This window comes from Ranitomeya imitator, chromosome 1 (assembly GCF_032444005.1).
Source record: "Ranitomeya imitator isolate aRanImi1 chromosome 1, aRanImi1.pri, whole genome shotgun sequence".
NCBI lineage: Eukaryota > Metazoa > Chordata > Amphibia > Anura > Dendrobatidae > Ranitomeya > Ranitomeya imitator.
The window spans coordinates 113,435,000-113,458,884 of NC_091282.1; the positions used below are offsets into that span (position 1 = coordinate 113,435,000).

Sequence of the window (23,885 nt, forward strand, 5' to 3'; positions counted from 1 at the left end):
TCTCTAATAGCCCTGTTAAATGTGCTCTGGATTGAGGATCCTGAAGTCTTCAGTAAAGAGGTAAAGAGACTGCAACCCTGTGTCCTCGTTATTGCCTGCACCTCACACCATCACCATCCACCTTACTGGGAAGCCCTGGGGATATACTACCTGTGGGAAGGTATACCATACAGCTGCCATTCCATCACCCCAGCGGACCCCACAGCAGCGTCGGCCACCCTGACCAAACACCACAGGTGGCGTCACGAACCCCTGACAGACTGTACCACCACCTTCATTGGACGCCCCTTAGCAGGGTCGCGGACCGGGTCTAGCCACCGTGACAACCTCAGAACCGAACCAGGGAGGCCCGATACCGAGAACCCGTGGCCCTGTGTCTGGGGGCAATCCATATGTCAATGCGCACACAATGTTGTATGAACGCCTCTAACTCTTGAGGAGAATCTGCATGGGCTAATTCGTCCTTAATCACACTAGAAAGCCCCTTCTTAAAAATGGGTAATTGAGCATAACAGTCCCAAACCGTATCCACTGCGAACCGCCTAAATTCAGTGGCATATTCAACAACGGAACGCTTACCCTGACGTAAAGACAGCAATGCAGTTTCAGCTGTAGTGCGACGATTTGGATAATCAAACATCATAGACATTGCAGCAAGAAAATCATCCAGATTATTTAAGTGAGGGTCACGAGTCTCAGTTAGTGGATTCGCCCACGCGAGAGCTCGGGAAGTAAGTAACATAATTATACACAAAACCTTGGATCGATCTGTGTGAAAGTGGGCAGCATGTACATCAAAATACAAAATGCATTGATTTATAAACCCATGAAATTTGTAGCGTTCACCATTAAATCTAAATGGCGGTGTCAGGAATCCCCTGACCGCTGCCAACAATTTGTCACGATTCACACCGTGACCGTCACCCCTACGTCACGGGTCGGGGTGACTTTAGGCCAACAGACGGCTATCACAAGTGCAGGGGGGCTTATCTTAGTTATCCCTCCACTGCTAACAATGTAACACACAAGGCTATTGACCTCTTAGTTTACAGCAGGGGCTTATTCTAGGTATCCCACTGCTTTAAATATACCACAAACTGCAGGGATTTATGTATATCCCGCTTACAGTTCCACTTAACACTTGCAGCTCTCTGGCGCCCCCCTTACTCTCAGGTCAGATTAGGTACTGCACCCTGGGTAATTAGTCGCCAGAAAGGCTGCCTGCTATGTACTGGCTATTGGGCACGCTGCAGCGACGCGATAAACTACTCCCACTCAGGCAGGAACAATAATTAGCAACGCCGCAGTCGCTTCAGCATAACCCAAAAGTCTGCAAGGTATCACTGCCACCAGCTTCGATTAAACGGGCCCGAAGCTAACCCAACACAGTAGCGTAATTCTCTTCCAGAGACAGGGTACGTTTAGAGCATGGAGAATGAACTAACATATAATATTATATCCCATAAAAAATTAGGCAGTGCTTTATCAAAAATATTTTATAAAGATGTTACAAATGAGACAATTGCAAATATGTACAAGGGTAATTATGAAATAAACAGGGATTAAATGAGAAAAAGTAACACTCACATGTTCAAAGCATGGCAGGCAACCAGGCTAGTGGAGTTTTTTCCATACGTCCCAGCTCATTGGACATGCTGCTGGCTTCAGGAGAAGACAAGAAGTCAAGAAGAAGTCTGAGCTGGGGAAGCCTGCCACAAACTTAAAACTTTAAGGCTGTGACATCACAGAAAGGCTGGCTTATCCAGACCCTCCTCTCTCTACATTCTGACTAAACTTTAAACTATTTTCTCTGATTTCTATAACTTCACTACAAAACATGTCAGAGTCATACCAAACCCAGCATTCATCTCGGATTAACGTGAGCATTCTAATGACATCAAATATGTCCTATCTGGGATACATATTTACAGAGAAAACCCTACTTCTTTACCAGACGGAGTTAGAAGCCCGAGTTTCAAGGGATGGTTAGATACACCGAGTGGGAATACGAATATATATTTTCATGTTCTTAACGTAAACATTGTGCATAATATCGTACAAAAACCAAACAAAGAATCTTTCATGGATCCTAGAAACTTCTAGACACTTCTAAACAGTTCTCTGCTAGAGGAAAATTTGAGCCTAGTCGTAAATACCTCTCGGCCATAAAACTCCCCAGTACATTGGCAAAGCAGCTCTTGGCTGAATGAAAGGGAAGGGGGGCTTGGGAGTTGAAAGTCAGGAATTTGAAGCTACAAACTGTTGCAGCATCACTCCAAGAAGGGGGGCTTAGCCCACGCAGGCTAGCAAGAGAACTACTTATGATATTTCATACCATATCGTGACACATCCCCCTTTTGGTGTGCGCTAGGGAGGCAGTACCCCACAGTATGCCTCCATGGGCACCTCAGTAGGTTCACCCTGGCGGGAGAGTCCATCTGCATTCCCATGCTCTTTGCCCATTTTGTGTTCAATAATAACTGTAAACTGTTTTTTGCATTAGGACCCCGGTCTTCTGGTGATCCTATTCAGCAGGTTAAAATCATCATATCTCTGCTGCGTGGTGACCCACAGGATTGGGCATTTTCCCTGGAATCTGGCAATCCTGCTTTGCTTAATGTTGATTCATTCTTTCAGGCATTGCGGTTGTTGTATGATGAGCCTAATTCTGTGGATCAGGCTGAAATCTTGTTAGCCCTGTGTCAAGGTCAAGAAGCGGCAGAATTGTATTGCCAGAAATTTAGAAAATGGTCTGTACTGACGAAATGGAATGAGGATGCCTTGGCGGCAATTTTCAGAAAGGGTCTTTCTGAATCCGTTAAAGATGTTATGGTGGGGTTCCCCACGCCTGCTGGTCTGAGTGATTCTATGTCTCTGGCCATTCAGATTGATCGGCGCTTGCGCGAGCGCAGAATTGTGCACACTGTGCCGTTGTCCTCTGAGCGGAGCCCTGAGCCTATGCAGTATGATAGGATTTTGTCTAGAGCTGAACGTCAAACATTCAGACGTCAGAATAGGTTGTGTTTTTACTGCGGCGATTCTGCTCATGTTATTTCTGATTGCCCTAAGCGTACTAAGAGAATCGCTAGTTCTGTTGCCATCAGTACTATACAACCTAAATTTCTGTTATCTGTGACCTTGATCTGCTCATTATCATCATTTTCTGTCATGGCATTTGTGGATTCAGGCGCCGCTCTGAACTTAATGGACTTAGAATTTGCCAGACGTTGTGGTTTTCCCTTGCAGCCTTTGCAGAACCCTATTCCTTTGAGGGGCATTGATGCTACACCGTTGGCTAAAAATAAACCTCAGTTTTGGACACAGCTGACCATGCGCATGGCGCCAGCCCATCAGGAAGATTGTCGTTTTCTGGTGTTGCATAATTTGCATGATAATATTGTGCTGGGTTTTCCATGGTTGCAGCTACATAATCCGGTGTTAGATTGGAAATCCATGTCTGTGACTAGTTGGGGTTGTCAGGGGGTTCATGATCAGGTTCCTTGATGTCAATCTCCTCTTCCCCCTCTTCTGAAGTTCCTGAGTTTTTGTCTGACTTCCAGGATGTATTCGATGAGCCCAAATCCAGTTCCCTTCCACCGCATAGGGACTGTGATTGTGCTATTGATTTGATTCCAGGTTGTAAGTTCCCTAAGGGTCGACTTTTCAACCTGTCTGTGCCTGAACATACCGCCATGCGGAGCTATATTAAGGAGTCTTTGGAGAAAGGGCATATTCGGCCATCTTCTTCACCGTTGGGAGCGCGGTTCTTTTTTGTTGCCAAGAAGGATGGCTCCTTGAGACCCTGTATTGATTATCGCCTCTTGAATAAGATCACGGTCAAATTTCAATACCCCTTGCCTTTGCTTACTGATTTGTTTGCTAGGATTAAGGGGGCTAGCTGGTTTACTAAGATTGACCTTCGAGGGGCATATAATCTTATTCGTATTAAGCAGGGTGACGAATGGAAAACTGCATTTAATACACCTGAAGGCCATTTTGAATACCTTGTGATGCCATTCGGACTCTCTAATGCCCCATCTGTGTTCCAATCCTTCATGCATGATATCTTTCGGAGTTATCTTGATAAATTCATGGTTGTATATTTGGATGATATTTTGATTTTTTCCAATGATTGGGAGTCTCATGTGAAACAGGTCAGGATGGTATTTCAGATCCTCCGTAATAATGCTTTATTTGTGAAGGGGTCAAAGTGCCTCTTTGGAGTGCAGAAGGTTTCTTTTTTGGGTTTCATTTTTTCTCCCTCATCTATAGAAATGGATCCGGTTAAGATTCAGGCCATTCATGATTGGATTCAGCCCACATCTGTGAAGAGCCTTCAGAAATTCTTGGGCTTTGCTAATTTTTATCGTCGTTTCATTGCCAACTTCTCCAGTGTGGTTAAACCTCTGACTGATTTAACCAAGAAAGGCGCTGATGTGACGAATTGGTCCTCCGCGGCTGTTTCTGCCTTTTAGGAGCTTAAACGTCGATTTACTTCTGCCCCTGTGTTGCGTCAGCCAGATGTTTCTCTTCCATTTCAGGTTGAGGTTGACGCGTCTGAGATTGGGGCAGGGGCCGTTTTGTCTCAGAGGAATTCTGATGGTTCCTTGATGAAACCGTGTGCCTTTTTTTCTCGGAAGTTTTCGCCTGCGGAACGCAATTATGATGTCGGCAATCGGGAGTTGTTGGCTATGAAGTGGGCATTTGAGGAGTGGCAACATTGGCTTGAGGGGGCCAAGCACCGTATTGTGGTCCTGACCGATCATAAGAATCTGATTTACCTCGAGTCTGCCAAACGGCTGAATCCTAGACAGGCTCGATGGTCCCTGTTTTTCCCCGTTTTGATTTTGTGGTCTTGTACATTCCTGGTACAAAGAATGTTAAGGCGGATGCCCTCTCTAGGAGTTTTTTTTTTAAGGAAGGGGTGATTCTTTCTGCCATCTCCCCTGATTTGCGACGGGTTCTTCAGGAATTTCAGGCTGATAAGCCTGACCGCTGTCCTGTGGGGAAACGGTTTGTTCCTGATAGATGGACTAGTAAAGTGATTTCTGAGGTTCATTGTTCTGTGTTGGCTGGCCATCCTGGGATTTTTGGTACCAGAGATTTGGTTGGCAGGTCCTTTTGGTGGCCTTCTTTGTCACGGGATGAGCGTTCTTTTGTGCAGTCCTGTGGGATTTGTGCGCAGGCTAAGCCTTGCTGTTCCCACGCTAGTGGGTTGCTTTTGCCATTGCCGGTCCCGGAGAGACCTTGGACGCATATTTCTATGGATTTTATTTCCGATCTTCCTGTTTCCCAAAGAATGTTGGTTATCTGGGTTGCCTGTGACCGATTTTCTAAGATGAGGTGAGACACAGGTGAGACAATTTCTGATGCCTTGGTGATGCTTTCACTACTTGCGCAATACTAAGGAAATCCTGAAAACATGACCCGTGGGGTCCGTGAGGACTGGAGTTTGGGAAACACTGGTTTAGAAGCTCCCCTCTTGAGCTGGCTACTATTAAAAAGTCATCTACGTAGGAGACTACGATACCTCTCTTCCTTAGGAAGATTAAAATCTCTGCAATCAACTTTGTGAATACCCAAGGAGCTGAGGCTAGGCCGAAGGTGAGACACTGGAAGTGGAGAATCTGTTCCTGGGACTTCACAGCAAATCTTAGGATGTTTTGACAGCAAGGATGATAAATATGAAAGTACGCCTATTTTAGATATAAAGTACACATTACCGCATATGTCTATCAAGGGAATAGTTGACTGACTCCATATTGAGCCTTTTGTTTTTCACCCACTGATTTAGAGGTCTTAACATTAAAGCTGTGTGCACACGTTGCTGATTTTTCGTGTTTTTTTTTTTTTTTACGATATAACAGCATACAATAAGCATCCCATCATTTAAAATGAATTCCGCATGTTTTGTGCACATGATTTTTTTTTTTGCGGAAAAAAACGCAACACATCGCTGTAAAAAACGCAGCATGTTCATTAATTTTGCGGATTTCCCACTATAAAATGCATTGGGAAATGTCCGGAAAAAAAAACGCATCAAAAACGTGGCAAAAAACGCATGCAGATTTCTTGCAGAAGATTTCAGGTTTTTCCTCAGGAATTTTCTGCAAGAAATCCTGAACGTGTGCACATAGCCTTAGCATTGCACATGACTTGCCTGAGGGCTTTTTGATGGAGAAGAGGCTCAAGTAGTGATCCTGGAAGTCGCTCTACTTGAGGAACTGAAACTATTAGGCCATGTGCACATGTTCAGGTTTTTTTGCTATAAAAACGCATACATTATGCATTCTATCATTTAGAATGCATTCTGCATGTTTTGTGCACATGGATGCGTTTTTTCCGTGAAAAAAAACAAGCATGTTCATTTTTGTGGATTTTCTGCATTTTTCCTGCAATTCTATGCATTTGGGAAAAAACGCATGCGGATTTGACAGAAATGTCCGGTTTGTCAGGAAAATTTCTGCAAGAAATCCTGACGTGTGCACATACTCGTGATTTTAAATAGGTCCTATATGTCTGAACACATGGGGGAAAACACGGCTGAGGATCAATTAGTGCAAATATTTTTGTTGGAAACTAGATAAATTTTATTATAATCAGTTGAAATGGTCACTCTTCTAGTGCCGGTCTTCTTAAAGGAAGAATTGGGGGGGGGAATTTTAAAATCTCATGGTGTTGTTCCTGTCCCTATAGGACTAAGGCTAGGGTCACATTGCGTTAGTGCAATCCGTTTAGCGCTAGCGGATTGCGCTAACGCAATGTTTTTAACGGGGCCGCGTCCCGGGGTCGCGGTAACGTCCCCACTCGCGCAGATCCCCGATCTGCGAGAGCGGGGAACGGACCGCGGGCGCGCCTCGGATGCTGCAAGCAGCGTCCGCGGCGCGCCAGGAAACACCGGCGCGTCGCTAGCGCGTGCTGAACATGGCACGCGCTAGTGCTGCACGTTCCCATTGCCGTGAATGGGCACGCTAACGGACACGTTGCACGGCGTTAATTTCGCCGTGCAACGCTGTCCGTTAGGCTAGGTTCCTATTGCGTTAATGGGAACGCGCTAAGAAGGACGACCTCCATGGTGCTTTCATGTGGGACTTCCTGGAAAGTCGATTTTCTGGGTTTGTGTAAATTTTGGAATGAAAATCTTGGTCTGCAGTAGAACAGCTTTAGATTTTACTCCTGCCATTGCAATGTAAGAGATCTGTATCCATGTGTAGTGCAGAGTGTAGTTTACAACAATTTGCATGACTTCCCTACTCAGATCACCAACAGGCTACTTTACTGTTTACTGGGGCCCTCTGAGTTCTATACCTGTCAACAGCTGCACTCACTGCAGGAAGTCATTTTCACCTCTACATAGAGGAGAAAAAAAAAAAAAAAAAAAAAACCAAAGCACACATTCATTACAAAATGTTTATTTGATGCAAGACAACAATTAACAGTGCATACTGTCACAGAATTATTAGCACGTTGCACATAAGGTCTGTCCGCACTTGAGTCAGGGTCCTTCACAGATTGCAGTGATAGGTACTGTATAGATAATCTCAAGGAGTCCATCTTGTTGGATGTCACTAGGAGGCATGTATTGGCATTTTGTCCTATTTGTGCAGAGCTGGAATGTTCGTATCAGCAGCAGAAGAGTGTGCTGGTCTTGTGGTGGGCAGTGACTAGTTTGTTGCAGTACGCAATCAGCAGGAACTTCTCATGATATAACTATGGGAATGGAGTCATGTCAGAACCACAAGAAAAAACTAGTGCATGAGCAATAGCGGATACTGTCATACCTAGCTCGTAAAGAGTATAAATTCATCATGATTGAGGTTTTATTCCAGCAAAGGTAAACCATTGCCATTAATTTGACTGGTTAATTTTTTTTTTTTTGTACAAATGGCATCAAATTATTGATATGAACAGCGAGTTGGATTATAACGATTGCTTTGAAAATAGTTCCCTCAGTTGATTTTCTGTAGTCGCCTCCTTCTGCTGCATCAGTTCTGCGTCTCCTTTGGTCACTCCCCAGGCATCAGGCTTCGCCATAGATGGACAGTAGGGTCTCCCTGAAGCCGGGTGCAACTTCTCCCAATAGTCACGCCTGGCCCTGATATAAAACAATGAAAGTCATTTCATATATATTACATATCATTAACAGGAGAAAGTTGTGGGCTGGACCACCATTCAAGATAATGTGGAATGAGAAGAGCCTTTTAAGGCTATGTGCACATGTTGCGGATTTGCCTCTAGAATTTGTGTGGATTCTGAGTCTCTTGGCAGAAAACGCAGGTGCGATTTTACCCCTGTGGATTTCTATAATGGAATGGGTTCAAAATGCTGCAAATCCACAAATGAGTAGTGACATGCTCCTTTTAATCCGTGCTGAATTTTCTGCACCATTAGCACAGCATTTTTTCCCCCCATTGATTTATATTGTACTGTAAATCACTTGCGGATCTGCATGGGGAAAGCAAAAAAAAAAAAAAAAAAAAAAAAAAAAAAAGCTGCAGATCCGCAGTAAATCCACAATGTGTGCACATAACAGTCTTCTCTGAAACTGCCTGTGTGCACAGGAGGAATAACCAACACTCTGGTCATCACATGACTTTTAGCTTTTTTTTTTTTGAATTTGCACATATGTGCAACACAAACGTCTGAATGTAGCCATACACGGTATAATTTGCCATATGCTGGCAATCGATTTTTTTGGCAAGATGGGTAAGATTGAGAGTGGAGACTCATCCCCTTCCTGTCCAATAATGGTTTTTATTTCAGGACTGAGATGACTCCTATGTAGAGTGTAGCCTTCTAGCACTGAGGTCTGGAAGTCTCCCGGTGGGCCGTTGCAACTGGTGTGTATAGTCATGGAAGCTTGTGTTTAGTTAGTGCTGAGCAAGAGAGGGACTTGTGCTTAAGGGAATGTGCACACGTCAGGTTTTTTTCCTGACAAAATCCGGAGAAATCTGCCAGAAATTCGCGTTTTTTTGTGTGGAATTTTTGCGTTTTTTTTTTTTTTTCCTGAAAGTCATTTTGGCTTAGAAATCCGCAAAAAGAATGAGCATGTTCTTTTTTTGCGGAAAAAAACGCATCAATCTGAACAAAAATTCCGGAATGCATTCTAAATGATAGGATGCATATTTTTAGCGTTTTTGATGCGGAATTATAGCGTTTTTATAGCGAAATTCCGCAAAAAAAAAAACGCTAAAAATCCGGACGTGTGCACATACCCTTACATTTAAAGGAATTTACAAAAAGAAAGAACCGAAGACGCCAAGGTCTAAATGATCTTCTGTGCCAGTCTGACTGCATTTATGACAAATATAGAACAATGTAATACATCTTGGGTGCATACCTTGCTCGAACCCATGGTTTGGTATGCATATCTAGTCCACTGCCCCAGCTGCCGTGTTTCTCTGAACCAGTTGGCAGGAATCCTCTTTCTGGGGCCAGCTCTTCCGCTATAGCCCTAGTATGATATGGCTCAAACCCACAACATCCACCAATGTACCGGACTCCAAGATCGTAGGCTGCTCTGGCATACTTGTGTATGTCCCATCTAGACACAATGCGTGGTTCCAAAGCTGAAATAAATATCAGTATATATAAAGCAAGTGGTCACGAAGAACATGTCAATGTGCTCTGGTTGCTCCCTCAGCTCAAACGTTCAATAGGTCATGGCGAGACAGAAGTTTATAGAAGTGATGTGATCCTGTTGCATCTCCATAGGTGTCTAGCACCTTATCAGCTACAGACGAGATTCCAACAGTGTCACAAGTGTGTCTCTATGACAGACTAATTTCACAAATATCGTCACACAGTCCACTGTTTATATGGGCCACCATGACTGTCACCTGACAGATTGTGTCAGCGCAGAGAAGGATCTGGCGTGTCTGATTTCATGCCGCCAATCTTTTTTTGCTCTCAGCAAGAAGCCACCAGAGAAGCCTGGCAGCAGCCATCTCAGATAACACAGGAGCCCCAGGAAAGATCACTGGCAGCCATCTATTGTTCATGGAGGGCTTAAGGAGGTTTAGCGGTTTTACTCCTCTTCCAGGCAACTAATCATATTTCATAATGGCTGCTCGTAATGACAAAATACTGAGTGTAGTTCCCCATAATTTACTCATGGCTAAACACTAATGTTGCATTAAAACTTTGCACTTACCAAAAGGAAACTCTGGCAGGTCAATGAAGCCTTGCTTTCCGCAGTCAGGCGTGTGATACGCAAGTGGTTGGGTCATCAGATGAGCCTTGACATTGGCTGCAGCCAAACCTTCCTTCATCAGCTTCACTGTGGCCACACAGGTCATTGGGTCGAAATGACAATTAACTCCAACCACAGAGGCCCCTGGGGTTCACAGTAACAAAAATTAATAGAGTAGGCCTTAGCATATATCTGTAGTCACGGTTACCATAACATTTATGATTTGTGATTAGATAGCTGACCAAAATTATAATAGTTTTAATTTCCATACAAGGCTGTGCAAATAGCAGATTTCTGACAAGTACCTTATATTCTCAATTTTTATTTATTTTTTGTCTTCTAATATGACACTGGATAGCAGGGTGGGTACCTCCCAATTTTTTTCCTTCCATGGAACTCACTATCTGCATATGGGCTGCCAATCTTGAGAGAGGCAGATATCCTAGAACAGCTGTCTGTACCAGAGTGTCTGGCTTGGATAGAAGTCATTTGCCATTTAACAAGGCTCATTAAAGGGTCGGACATGAGCTTTACATGGCAGCTTGTGTAATCCCTCAAAAATGTGGCACCAGCAAGATTTTACTTATCTCCTGGAAGGAAAACTGCACATTTCTTCACATGCAGCATTGCCAGTCAGACTCCAAGCTTATGATGTCAAGAAGAGCAAAAAGAAAAAAAAAAAAAACAAAAAAAAAAAACTGGGGGGTGTGGCTAGCCGCAGAAGAAGCAGGACGCACATTCCCTGAGCTCCTCGTATTGCAGATATAATCTGCTTAATCTCTTTATCTAGAGACGCAATCTGCTCGTTTTAAAAGCTCCACACACCTGCCTGCAGGACCCGGCCACTTATTTAGACCATATTGGCCATATTTGTGAGAGCGGGCAAGAGGAACATCGGAGGCCTACTTGCAGACCTGAAGCCGGTGACGGCGCGTGGCTCCCTCTTGCCGACGTGAGGAGGAAGAGACTGCCGGGGGAAGATTGGCGCTTATGAGCGCGTGCAGCAGCTTTCCTGCCCTCCCTATCCTCCATCGCTGCAGCGGCCCCCTGCTATACCCGCACCGGCTAGAAGGACGGCGCCTGGGACAGAGGCGATCAGCGGCAAACACCGTCGGAAGTGGGGTCCCTCAGGTAACCCCTCGGTGAGGGGCACACGCACTTGCGGCATCCTCGGTGGAGTGGTCCCTGCGGCACCTGGCTGTGAGGCGCCGGAAGCCGGCGAAGCGGTGCCAGACAGATCAGGAGCGCTGAAGTCAGGTGCTCCCCTGACCGGGAGCCCGGACTGCACATTCAGAGGCGACCCGCAGAGAGGACACACCGGCATCTGCGGCCTGCGGACCTCGGGCTTGCCTAACGGAGCGGGCCTAGAACAACCACAGAGGGCAGTCAGCTGGTGTCTCGTCCCTGGGAGGCCCGACAGGCGGCACGAGGTGAACACTTATAGAGAGAACGCTGCGGGCACTCTGAAATCCCTGCTGGGGAAACCCTGCAGACTGCACCTCACTAAAGAGGGAGGAAAAGAAGGTAGGACTGTTATATGCGGGTTAAGGGAGCCCCTAGGGCACCCACCATTGCACCGTCAGCGCTGATTGTTTTCCCGCCAGTGAGAGGGTGGACGCCATCTTGGGGACGGGGCTCCTCATAGAGAAGCACCATTTCAGGGCAGGAATACCCAAGACACCCGGCACCCCTGCATATTGCTTTGCCTGTCATCCTTGCTGCAGAAGCGGTGCAGACACCCTACCATTACCCTTTACTGGGCTATCATTGTGCCTTATCTACTTTATTATCAGAAAAAGAACTTCAGCTCACCACATAACAAGCTTACAATTTATAAGTCCAGACCTCTGGCGACACCTAGTGCTGGAATTGTACATAACATCTAGAGGCTCCCTTTTTCTGGACCTGGACATTATATATGCCCCACTAACTTCAAGACCATAACTAATGCACCTCGGAGGGGGCTTGCTGATGGAGGGCTTTGTCTGAAGCGGTGACCGCTGCACCCCCATGCTCCCCTGAACACTACCATGTACAATTAATAGCAGCAGACATTTATGGGTAAAACTAGGAAGACTTCTGGGCAATCCGCAAGCTTACACAAGGAACCTCATATAGAGGACATGGAACGTTTCTTAAACCAGCCACCTCAAACAAGGAACACCAGATCAGCAATGTCGCAAACACCGCACAAAAATAGTTCCTCCCCAAAGGAGCCACAGACCTCACAGATCTCTCCTAAAAAAACAACAGACAACAGTGGGGGAGATGGAGACATGCCGGAGGACATGAATATAGCTGAACTGAGTAAATACATTAAAGCTCTTCCAACTAAAACGGATCTGGAAAGTTTTGCGTGCAGGCTTGAGAACTCGTACAAAAAAGAGATACATAATTTACAGACAGAATTTACATCGCGCATAGAAGATGTAGAAAAGACTCAGGAGAATATCTCACAGGAACTTCAGGCGCACAGAGAAATTTTAATGGACCACACCATGAAACTGGAGGAAATGTCATCTGGCCTTGAGGACCAGGAAAATCGCAATAGGCGCAACAATATCCGTATACGTGGCCTACCAGAATCGGTCAGTCCTCAGGACCTAGACCGTACAGTTCAGAGAATATTTCTGGACATTCTCGGCGACCATGGAGACAACACCATCGAGTTCGACAGGATTCATAGATCACTTGGTCCTAAACCCACGTCTGAGGCGCGCCCTAGAGATGTCATCTGCAGGGTGCATTATTTCAGAATTAAGGAGGCCATCATGATGGCATCTAGGAAAAAGGGACCGCTCCAGTTTGAAGGTCATCCAATCTTACTCCTATCAGACTTATCCAGGCGCACTCTATTCCTGCGCAAAGCTCTGAAGCCCTTGCTGGAAGCTCTCAAGGAAAGAGATATCCCCTACAGGTGGGGGTTCCCTTTTCAATTAACAGCATTCAAAGGTGGAAAAAGCGCATACTTCCGCCGGATTGGGGACTTGGCTAACTTTCTAGGAACATTTGAACTCCCACTAATAGATCTCCCAGATTGGCCTCAGGCTCCGACACTTCCAGATGCTCCTCCAAGGTGGCTTAAGGTTCCACGTTCCAAGAATCGTCATGCCAACGAAGGCTCCTCAGATCCCCCATGAAGCTTTTCCCTCTTCATTTGTTCCATTTTCTTCTTAGTTTCAATTAGTTTCTATTCATTGTTGCAATATGCCCAGATACTCTGCTGCAGCTGTGTGGTCTCATGAACACTTATTGTTAGTAGGCCGAGTCTCCTGGCGGGACGGTTTGTCCCACAGCGGGCTCGCCTTGGAGGTTTGATCCTATTCTTTGAGCACCTGGGCGCGTGGTGTCTTGCCTGTCATCGGTGAATTTATCCCCCCCTCCCCTTTTTTTTTTTTTTTTTTTTTTTTTCCTCTCCGTGTTCTGATGGCATGCGGGACATCTCGCCGGTGCAAGGACAATTATCCTGTTTAACTAGACGTTACATGTTTGCAAATTCTCGTTTATGGGACTTACCAAGTTCGTGGGGGTTGGGGGGGGGATCGGTATCTCCCTTGGCTTCCCTTATCCACTTAAGGTGCTCGGGTGAAGGGAGGAGACTTCTCCTTCTCCATTCTTTTGCCCTAAATATACAGATGCATAGTCTAACCTGGTGCGTCAATCCTAACGCACCTTCTTTCATGTTTTCCATGCTCTATTATTTCTTCTTTACCCCACCTTTTTCCCTTCCCTCCTACTGTCTCTTCCCTACTACCTCTGGCTGTCGCGTGTTCTGGCGGATGGGGCGCATGGTACTGCGGAATGGCATAAAGGTATTTGATAATGGATGAAATTAAATTTTGCTCCTTCAACGTTAAGGGGCTAAATATACCTGAAAAAAGACGGCGGGTCCTATTTGATAGCCACAAACAGAGGATCTCTGTGCTACTGCTCCAAGAGACACATTTCAAATCTGGTGTGTTGCCACATTGTACCACAAAAAATTACCCTAAATGGTATCACTGCCCAAACCCATTTTCAAAATCAAAAGGTGTCTCAATAGCCTTTCACAAATCCTTTGTGCCTGAGATCTTAGACTCACAAATTGACAAAAACGGCAGATATATCTTCCTACTCATCACATGGGCAGCACATAAACTTGTAATCGCTAACGTATATTTCCCAAACCAGGGGCAACAGAAGTTTGGAGCCAACTGCAGAAGACGTCTCGAGGAGTTTGCTGGTTCCTCTCCTGTGATACTTGGGGGCGACTTTAATATTCCTATGAACCCTGCGGTGGATGTCTCTTCGGGTAAGTCTTCATATCCTACATCTTCTATTAAAAAAATAAGATCCCAGCTGCGCAGCTTGAGACTGGTAGATGTCTGGAGGGTCCTTAATCCAACAACTAAGGATTACAGCTTCTTCTCAAAAATACACAACACTTACAGTAGAATAGATTATTTCTTCATAACACATAAGTTGCTTGATATGCAGGTAAAGGCGGACGTGGGGTCGATATTGTGGTCAGATCACGCTCCTATTTACCTAACAATCTCACTTCATTCTGCCTCGAGACCAGGTTTCTCCTGGCGTCTGAATGAAAACCTGCTACAGGATCCCATATGTAAATCCAAGATTGATCAAACAATCACAGATTTCCTGACTGACCACGAGGAAGACACCACGTCCCCTACTATAAAATGGGAGGCTTTGAAAAGTGTAATAAGAGGCGTCCTCATCTCCCATGGCGCGAGGTTAAAAAAAGAAAGAGCGGCGGAAATACTTAGCTTAACAGATCAAATCCACCAATTAGAAAACAAACATAAACGAGACCTTGAAGCCAGCACATTTGCTAGGCTCTCCTCGGCCAGACAAAAACTGCTATCTATAATAGACCAAAAATCTAAATACCTCAGAGAAAGACTCAAGAGCCGCTTCTATCAGCTCGGTAATAAAAGTGGTAGACTCTTGGCCAGAGCCCTCAATCAACGTAATCCCAATACCTATATTCCCTTTATCAAAAACAAAGAGGGGAAGAAAGTGTTTAACACCAAAGATATTCTTTCCAACTTCAGTGAATATTACAAATCTCTATACAACATAACGGGACACTATAAAGAGGCTCCACTACATTCTCTCCGGAACAAAATCAAATCATATTTACAAGAACATAAACTACCCACTCTGCCTGAAGGTGATCTACTTGATCTTGAAAAGGAATTTGAAAAGGAATTCTCAGTGGAGGAGGTGTCCGAAACCATTAGCGCTTTGAAACAGGGCAAGAGCCCGGGCCCTGATGGGTACTCAGCAGGCTTCTACAAGTCGTTCAACACATTGCTTAGTCCAATACTTCTGAAGGCTTGTAATTTTGTCTCTCTTGGGGGCTCGTTCCCTACACAGGCACTCATCGCTCACATAACAGTTCTCCCTAAGCCTGGCAAGGACCCTTCTACGTGCGATAATTACCGCCCGATCTCTTTAATAAATCTGGATATTAAAATATATGCAAAAATGTTAGCCAATAGACTATGCCCCCTTTTACCAAAACTAATAAACCAGGACCAGGTGGGCTTTGTTCCAGGGCGAGAGGCGAGGGACAACACAATCCGAACTATCTCTCTAATTGACAGAGCGGGCAGAGAGGGGGACCCCCTGTGTATCATGTCAATTGATGCGGAAAAGGCCTTTGACCGGGTCCATTGGGAATTTATTTCCCAGACTCTAGAGGAAATTGGCCTAAAAGAAAACATGCTGCGTAGGATCTCCGCCCTGTATTCTTCTCCTAGTGCTCAGGTCAAGGTAAACGGCTCATTATCGGAAATGTTCCCGATCAGAAATGGTACAAGGCAGGGGTGCCCTCTCTCTCCCCTCTTATATATCCTAACAATGGAGCATTTAGCCGTGGCCCTGAGAAATAACCCATCAATTAATGGTATAAAATTACGTTCTGAAGAACATAAGCTGGCACTCTTTGCAGATGACATTCTCCTATATATTACGTCCCCCTCTACGAGCCTACCAAACATTATTTCGGAGCTACATAAATTTGGCCACCTAAGTAACTTCAAAATGAATTCCCATAAATCTGAAATCCTAAACATATCACTCCAACTCCCCTTGGTGGATCAATTAAGGAGGGCTTTCCCGTTTAAATGGAGCTTTGATTCCCTTACTTATTTAGGTATCAAAATTACAAACAAAACGTCTAAACTGTTTGAAACCAACCTTGCGCCAATCCTACAGAAAACAAACTCAGACTTGGAGAAATGGCACAAGCTCCAATTGTCCTGGCTGGGTAGAATCAATGCAGTGAAGATGGACCTCCTGCCTCGCCTCTTATATTTTTTTCAAACAATTCCCCTATACCTACCAGCTTCCTTCTTTTCCCGCCTCAAACAAATAATTACTCGTTTTATTTGGTCTCATAATCGAGCACGTATTTCATATACAACATTGAGTAGATCTAAATCGACAGGTGGACTGGGTCTCCCGGACCTCGCGATTTATAGTTATGCATCAATGGGAACTTGTATCCTAGACCTTTATCACAGTAAAAACAACAAAAAGTGGGTTAACTTAGAAAATGATCTCAATGGACGAGACTCCCAAATTGTACTTTGGAAAGGAGGCAAGGGGCTAGGGCCGGGCACCTACATACCCTTCCTTACGAGAAACTTGTTGCTTCTTATCAAAAACCGAAATAAAGACTTTCAGATCACAACCCTCCCGGGCCCCTTAATTCCAATTTACGATAATTCTGCTTTTCCGGCAGGGTTGAATAGAGAGACATTTCTAAATAAAAGAAAAGATTCAAAACCCATCATCCATGACTATTTAAATGAAACTGGGATGAAGTCCCTTAGGGAACTATTCCCAGAGGAGGAATCATACTCTGTTGACTGGTTCTTCTATGAACAACTAAAAAGTTATATCCACTCAATCTCTAAACAAGCCAACATCAACAGGCCGCTAACTCCCTTTGAGAAGCTTTGCATATCAGCAAATCCCCCAGATCATACTGTCTCGCTGCTTTATAAAATCTTCCAAGAGGGAAGGGCTCCGCTGCAGGGTTGGCCATTGTTTTTCTCAAAATGGGAGGGCGACCTAGGAAGACCCTTGTCATCTGAAGATAGGGAAAAAATTCTTCTCTTTTCTTCCAGATCGTCATTATGCGCAGTATCACAGGAGAGGAGCTATAGGATTCTAGCAAGATGGTATAGATGCCCCTCCATGGTGCATGCGGTATTCCCCACGACTCCTGACATCTGTTGGAGATGTTTAAAGGAAATAGGCTCCTACATGCATATCTGGTGGGACTGCCCCCCCATAAGGGATTTGTGGCTGGCCGTCTTTAAACTTCATAATAAGCTGTCTATCACACAGATCCAACCTTCACCAAGTCTAGCATTGTTGTCTCTATGCGACCTATCAATATCTAGGTTCAAGAGGGGTATCCTCAGACACTTTCTTACTGCAGTCAGAAATCTGATCCCTAGGTTTTGGAAACAAGAAAAATTTCCTTCCCGTACAGATTTTGTGGCAGAACTTAATGACATCTATAGAATGGAGCAGTTGATAAATCAGTCACCAGGTAGCGCAGAGAAAACTTACAACATATGGGCCCCTTGGATCGCTTTTAGGGAAACTCCTGAACTAGATCTCTGGGTTTCCAGAACCCGACGCACTTTATAGCCTATTCTCGTATGCTTCCAGGCCGTTCCTCGGCGTGCGTCCTGTCCGCTGGGATGCGGGGGCAGCCACACTCCTTCCCTGAATTCCCCACACCCTCATCCATCCTTCTTTTCTTCTTCCCACCCTCTTTTCTTTCCCCTTCCTTACTTTCTATGTTTGTCCTCCTCATAACTAGTTCGATTATACATATTGTATTTTGAATATCCACAAAGAAATCTAACAATTGGTACCATCTATCCCGGCTGTTTTTTATTGTTATCAGCTCATGATTTCGGGATAGCCAGGAGCATTGCTGATCAGAAAAGTTAAATCATAAGACATAAATGCTGTAACTATGCTCCTCTTGTTCGACTTAAAATTACTGCCTATCATTGCACAGATTTACCAGTTTGTAACGTTTGCCTTCGTTTTTTTTATTGCTGTGACCAATAAAAATGATTTATACAAAAAAAAAAAAACTTTTTTTTTTTAGTGTTAGATTGCTTGAAGCCAATATATCATAAAAAGTACCTGCTCTTGCCAGCCTGACTGCACACTCTCCAGGACAGACACCATTTAGGTCTCCTTCTGGGCCAATACATAATGTGGCTGCGACTGCTTTTCCAGCCTCTTTTAACACTTCTACTGCCCAGACGGCTTCTTCCACATGTTCAAAGTACTAGAAATAAACAATGCAATATTAGTAATCAAGATAATTAAGTACAGTTGAAGAGCACAGAGCATGACAGTGTCACCCATTCCATATTTTGCTTAATAGGGTTTTCACACCTTTCAATAATGCATCGTATCGCAACATCAGAAGGTTGGGGGTCCCAAGACCCCAGACCCTCAGTTCTCTGTTGTCCCTGGCAGTAGCCAGATGTGCAGTTTTGCTCCACTCACTCTTTACAGCTCCGTCCACTGTCTAGAGGCCACTCGTGAGTACTGCAGCTCCGCCACCATTCACTTCAGTAGGAGCTGTTAGATATGTGGATCATGTTACCTCAGCGATAAGAAAGTCCACATTCTTCTTTACAAACACGTCCAACTGTTTTCGGAATATAGCCTTCACCTCAGACTCGCTCTTGCAACTTAGATATGAAGGGGTTTGACTGACACCTCCAGCAACCAACGCATCACCTTCATTTGCAACCTCCCTTGCGATATCACAAGCCGCTTCATTCACTTTTTGGCCCTGAAAGATGAGCAAAGAATTCACAAGAGCCATGTTAGACAAGTTCGTGTCCTCTGTAAATGAGGCATAAACACACAGTTTACACTACAGCAATATGGAAGTGTCACATTGTGATTATGATTAAAAGTTGTAAAATTAGCTTTATGCAACTCAAGATAAGGATGTGTACAAATCAGAAGAGACCCGTCTGTCCTGCATTGTGGATAAAATCTCTACAGTACTAGTATAATGTGAGCATATAAAAAGGCTTAAATGCTGGCAATTAAAGGATATTGACACCTTTTGATGGGCTTTAAGATTAAAAGGAATTTCTCATCTTGTTAAATGTGCAACATTGCAAAAGGAGTTGTAAAAAAAAAAAAAAAAAAAAAATGGTACTCTTACAGTCTGTCTCAAGACCGAGAAGTTTAAATTGTATTAGTTTATTTCTCATTGCCTAGGTTACCAGCCACCTCTGGAGTCTATCAGCAGTGATTGGTTTCCTAGGCAAGGAGCAGGTTTGCAAACTTTGCTCTGAATTTGTCTGGATTATTTTTGCGGCCCAATTTCAGAGCCCCTCCCATGCTGCAATGAGGCTTCTGTTTGTAGCATGCATGACTTCATGCAGCCGCCCCGAGCTGTTGACGGTACATGGTCCCCCAGCAAGATGGAAAGCAAAGAGCTCATGAACAAAACCCTTTTGCAGATTTAAAGGGACTCTGTCACCTGAATTTGGCGGGACTGGTTTTGGGTCATATGGGCGGAGTTTTCTGGTGTTTGATTCACCCTTTCCTTACCCGCTGGCTGCATTATTGGATTGAACTTCATTCTCTGTCCTCCATAGTACACGCCTGCGCAAAACAATCTTGCCTTGTGCAGGTGTGTACTACGGAGGACAGAGAGTGAACTTCAATCCAATATTGCAGCCAGCATGCAGCCAGTGGGTAAGGAAAGGGTGAATCAAACACCAGAAAACTCCGCCCATATGACCCAAAACCAGTCCCGCCAAATTCAGGTGACAGGTTCCCTTTAAGGGAAAAAAAAAAAAAAAAAAAAAAAAGTTCTGTAGTAAGGTTCTTCTTCTTCTTCTCTTTAACTACACACTTCAGCCTTTGTTTGAGAATCAGTTTATGGTTAACCTCCTTCTGTTTTGTGCTCTGTGGCTATGCAACAATGTTGTCAAGCGAGCCTTGCTAGCCACCAGTAAATAGGTTTCTGTTCCGAGTCTACCTTTAGCCAGTTCGATTGTCAATATGACCTAGTGCTACTGCAGCGCCCCAGAGACCTGGTCGTTGAAGTATGGCGCTCTGCCGCTAAGGGGAGCAGCGGTACGTCTGATGGCACAAAGGAGTTCTCCTGACCAGGTATCACTAGAACACATTACACTTCACACTCTGGCCACTAGGGGGAAAAAAAAAAAAAAAAAAAAAAAAAAAAAAAAAGCTTTATTGGGCCACTCCTCACACTGGTAAATCTAGGTGCTGGGGAGGAAGTTAGTCAGAAGCTGACTGGGTTGGAACCAGGCAACATCCCGTGGCAGGGGGTGTTGCAGGGAGAAGGCACAGGGGGGTCCCTGTCAGGCGTGGGAACCTGGCAGGTGCCTAGCAAACAGAAGAGAACGGAACCGCGCCTGCACTACCTTGCGGCGGTATCCTAAGAAAGAGACACAAAGGGAAGGATATTGTGGAAACGTGTAATCGAGATCAGCACAAAGGAGAGCCAGTAAGAGTCGTGCCGAGAGAGGAAGGCAACATCTTACTGAGGCGCGTAGTCGGTGGCCGGATCACCGTAGGACTAACTGACTTCAGGCCTTACTTCAAATTCCGCTGGACAGTTGATCATAGGTTGGCTGTCTACCTTTCACACCTACGAAGACATAGGGGGCAACATTGGGAGAGGGGAGTCTCTAGGGTCCCGGAAGACCTCCAAGCCTTCCCGTCAAACGGGTGGCGTCCTAGCCATAACATATCTAGGGGACGTTAGAAACTAGTAATATCTGGAACCAAAGAACGAGAGAGAGAGAAAGCTGTGGAGAACGAACGAACGAGAGCAGCAGTTGTGAGGACTATTCCGAATGCTCAGCAGGGTAGGACTACAACACACAGGCGCTATTGGTAGGCAACTCTGGATGTGCCCATCGGACCGGCCGGTCTCTGATAGCCTGGTTGAACGTGCTCTGGACCGAGTATATTGAAGCCTTCAGTAAAAAGGTAAAGAGACTGCAACCTTGTGTCCTCGTTATTGCCTGCACCTCACACCATCACCATCCACCTTACTGGGAAGCCCTGGGGATATACTACCTGTGGGAAGGTACACCATCCAGCTGCCATTCCATCACCCCAGCGGACCCCATAGCAGCGTCGGTCACCCTGACCGAACACCACAGGTGGCGTCACGAACCCCTGACAGACTGTACCAAAACCTTTATTGGACGCCCCTTAGCAGGGTCACGACCAGGTCCAGCCACCGTGACAACCGCATAACCGAGCAGAAAGGACCGGTACCGAGTGACTTGTGGCCCTGTGTCTGGGGGCGCTCCACTACACTGGACTTTTCCAGTGAATACCACACCTGGACATTGTAGTTCCACTTTTTTGGATCGGTCTGGTCACAGTCCAGTGTTGTGTTCCATCATCACTGCAATGTTTAGCTGCAGACAAAGCTCTATACCCTACACCAATGACTACGGGACACCACTATGCAAAATAAAGTGTGCGGTGAGAATACATTAGGACCTCTTTACTCAAGTTCATGAATACCAGAACACTTACTGAGATTTTCTCTGCCACGTAGTTCCCTCTGTTCTCCAGTTTATCATCGCTGGCGTAGAACGTAAATGTCTGCATCACATTTGCACCGGCTCGGAGGAACTCCCTGTGCAGCTGACGCACTGGAAAACAAGAATAATGTAACGCATGATGCACGTATAGTGACGTTACCCCACAGTGGATCCGTCTACTGCACCTGGGAAAGCCTGGCTGATTGGTTTACTAGGAAAGTGGTCACTTAATTCTACATCCGTCCTGTACTATATACTGTATCTCCTCCATTGCAGGAATAACTACAGGCTGGTAATCAATATCAGATAAGTGGGGGTCCAACAAACCCACCATAGAGACTGCAGCTGTGCCATTCATCTCTGTACACCAGTCTACACATGGATGGAATCGGAGCTGGTAACAGCTGACCAGCAGAGGTTTTGGGTGTCAGACAGGCCCCACAGGTCTGATATTGATGACATGCCAAAGGGAGAGAAAAAAAAAAAAAAGTTCCAGCAGAGGAGGAGATTGCCTTTCGTTTCAGTAAAACTTTAAAATGTCGCTTACTGAAAAGGGTCATACTATACTAAAGGCCTTCATTTGTTTTCTAGGCCAGTGAAAATAAGGAACACTTATGTCTGGGCCTTATACATGAGTAATTGCCTATCCTCGTTAGGTGGTAGCAGATACTTACCGGCTTCTGGATGTTCTACTGCAGCTTCAGGGGTCCATGGTCCCGCTTTCACATAACCCCTTTTCTCCAAGGCAAACACAAAGCCTCCATCCCCAATAACAATTTCCCCAGCATCGAGACGCTCCAAGAGACCCTGCGACAAAATGAAAGACCACTGAAGCTCCAATTTAGGATACGTTAATTAAAATAATGCACGCACATAAGCAAAGCACAAAGCTGCAATACAGGAGTTTATAGGACCTGTTTATTTAATCAGCTTTTGGTAAAATAAATAGTAATCTTGCACGTTTCACAGTGGCTTTTTTTTTTTTAAGGCACAGGTAACACCTCTATACACAGCATCCACCGTATAGGATATCACAGCAGACGCTGCATTCCCAGTGCCCTTTGTACAGGCTCATTAGAGTCTGCAATACCAAATATAGGGTCAGGTATGAGCGTTGTGTCAATGACCCAGTCTTGTTTCATGAAACATTAGATTAAAGCCCAAAGGGAAAAAAAAGCCACAGTAACCAGTGTAAAAGTTACAATATTACCTATTTGTTATGTGTAGGAGATATTTTGCCAAAGCATTGCATTCATAGCACAGGGACAGTGGGATGAATTGCAGTACATGGCCACTTGGAGGGTACCATGTGGTGGCACAGGGAATGTCTAAAATTCTATTCTCTACCAAGCAGGTAGATCCAGGGCAGATATGCCAGTGCCAGCCTTGGCTTTGAGCAGCAGATCCTCTAGCGATTACCGTACATGTCAGATTACCATAGGATGTGTTCACACATGTCAGATTTGCCCAAGTCCTAATATGATCTAATAGGGGAATGCTGGTGGATTTTGCTAGCAGTTAGGAAAACAGCTTCTTGGAACAATTGTACAGACTGGGGGGGAAAGGAGGAGCAGATACACCTTTCTGGATAAAAATTGATTTTTTTTTCTATACTGGCATGTGAGCCCAGGCTAAGCAAAAACATTGGGATTGCATTTTGATAAACTGCTCCTTGACAGTAAAATTGTAGATCCCCCCTCCCCTGTCCACAATACTGAAAGTCAAAATAATTTAAGTGAATTTTACAAGTGTCCCCCATTGCGAGCATGGGTTCTAGTTGGCAGATTGTTCCTTACTATGGCAGATGATCGGAGGTGGACAAGCGTTGTGATGACACTGAACCTACAAACTATAACTACTACTCATTCGCTCACCTTTATACAAAAATCTGTTGTAGTTTCCCAATATCATAACTTCCCAGAACATTATACTGTGTGTTCTGCCTGTCCTGTAGGTGAGGTAGCAGAGCTGATCCTGACTGTGCCCCTTACCTTCCTGGCCTGGCCACTCTTAGCTCCAGCTGGTGCCATCTCTGTGGTGGATGAGTAGCTAGTGCCAGCTGCAGCTCATCTCTGCTTTATATAGAT

At 45.0% G+C, this 23,885-nt stretch overlaps 1 protein-coding gene across 1 annotated transcript; it reads right to left on the reverse strand.

The window, feature by feature from the left end:
• Positions 1-7,396: 7,396 nt before the first annotated feature.
• LOC138663603 (betaine--homocysteine S-methyltransferase 1) lies at positions 7,397-23,885 on the reverse strand. Its single transcript, XM_069749870.1, has 8 exons — positions 23,790-23,885; positions 22,473-22,605; positions 21,791-21,909; positions 18,849-19,040; positions 18,377-18,524; positions 10,154-10,336; positions 9,341-9,569; positions 7,397-8,095 (listed from the first exon to the last, which is right to left on the reverse strand). Exons 1-8 carry the CDS (start codon positions 23,826-23,828, stop codon positions 7,921-7,923), a joined length of 1,218 nt encoding a protein of 405 aa, XP_069605971.1. The 5' UTR covers positions 23,829-23,885; the 3' UTR covers positions 7,397-7,920.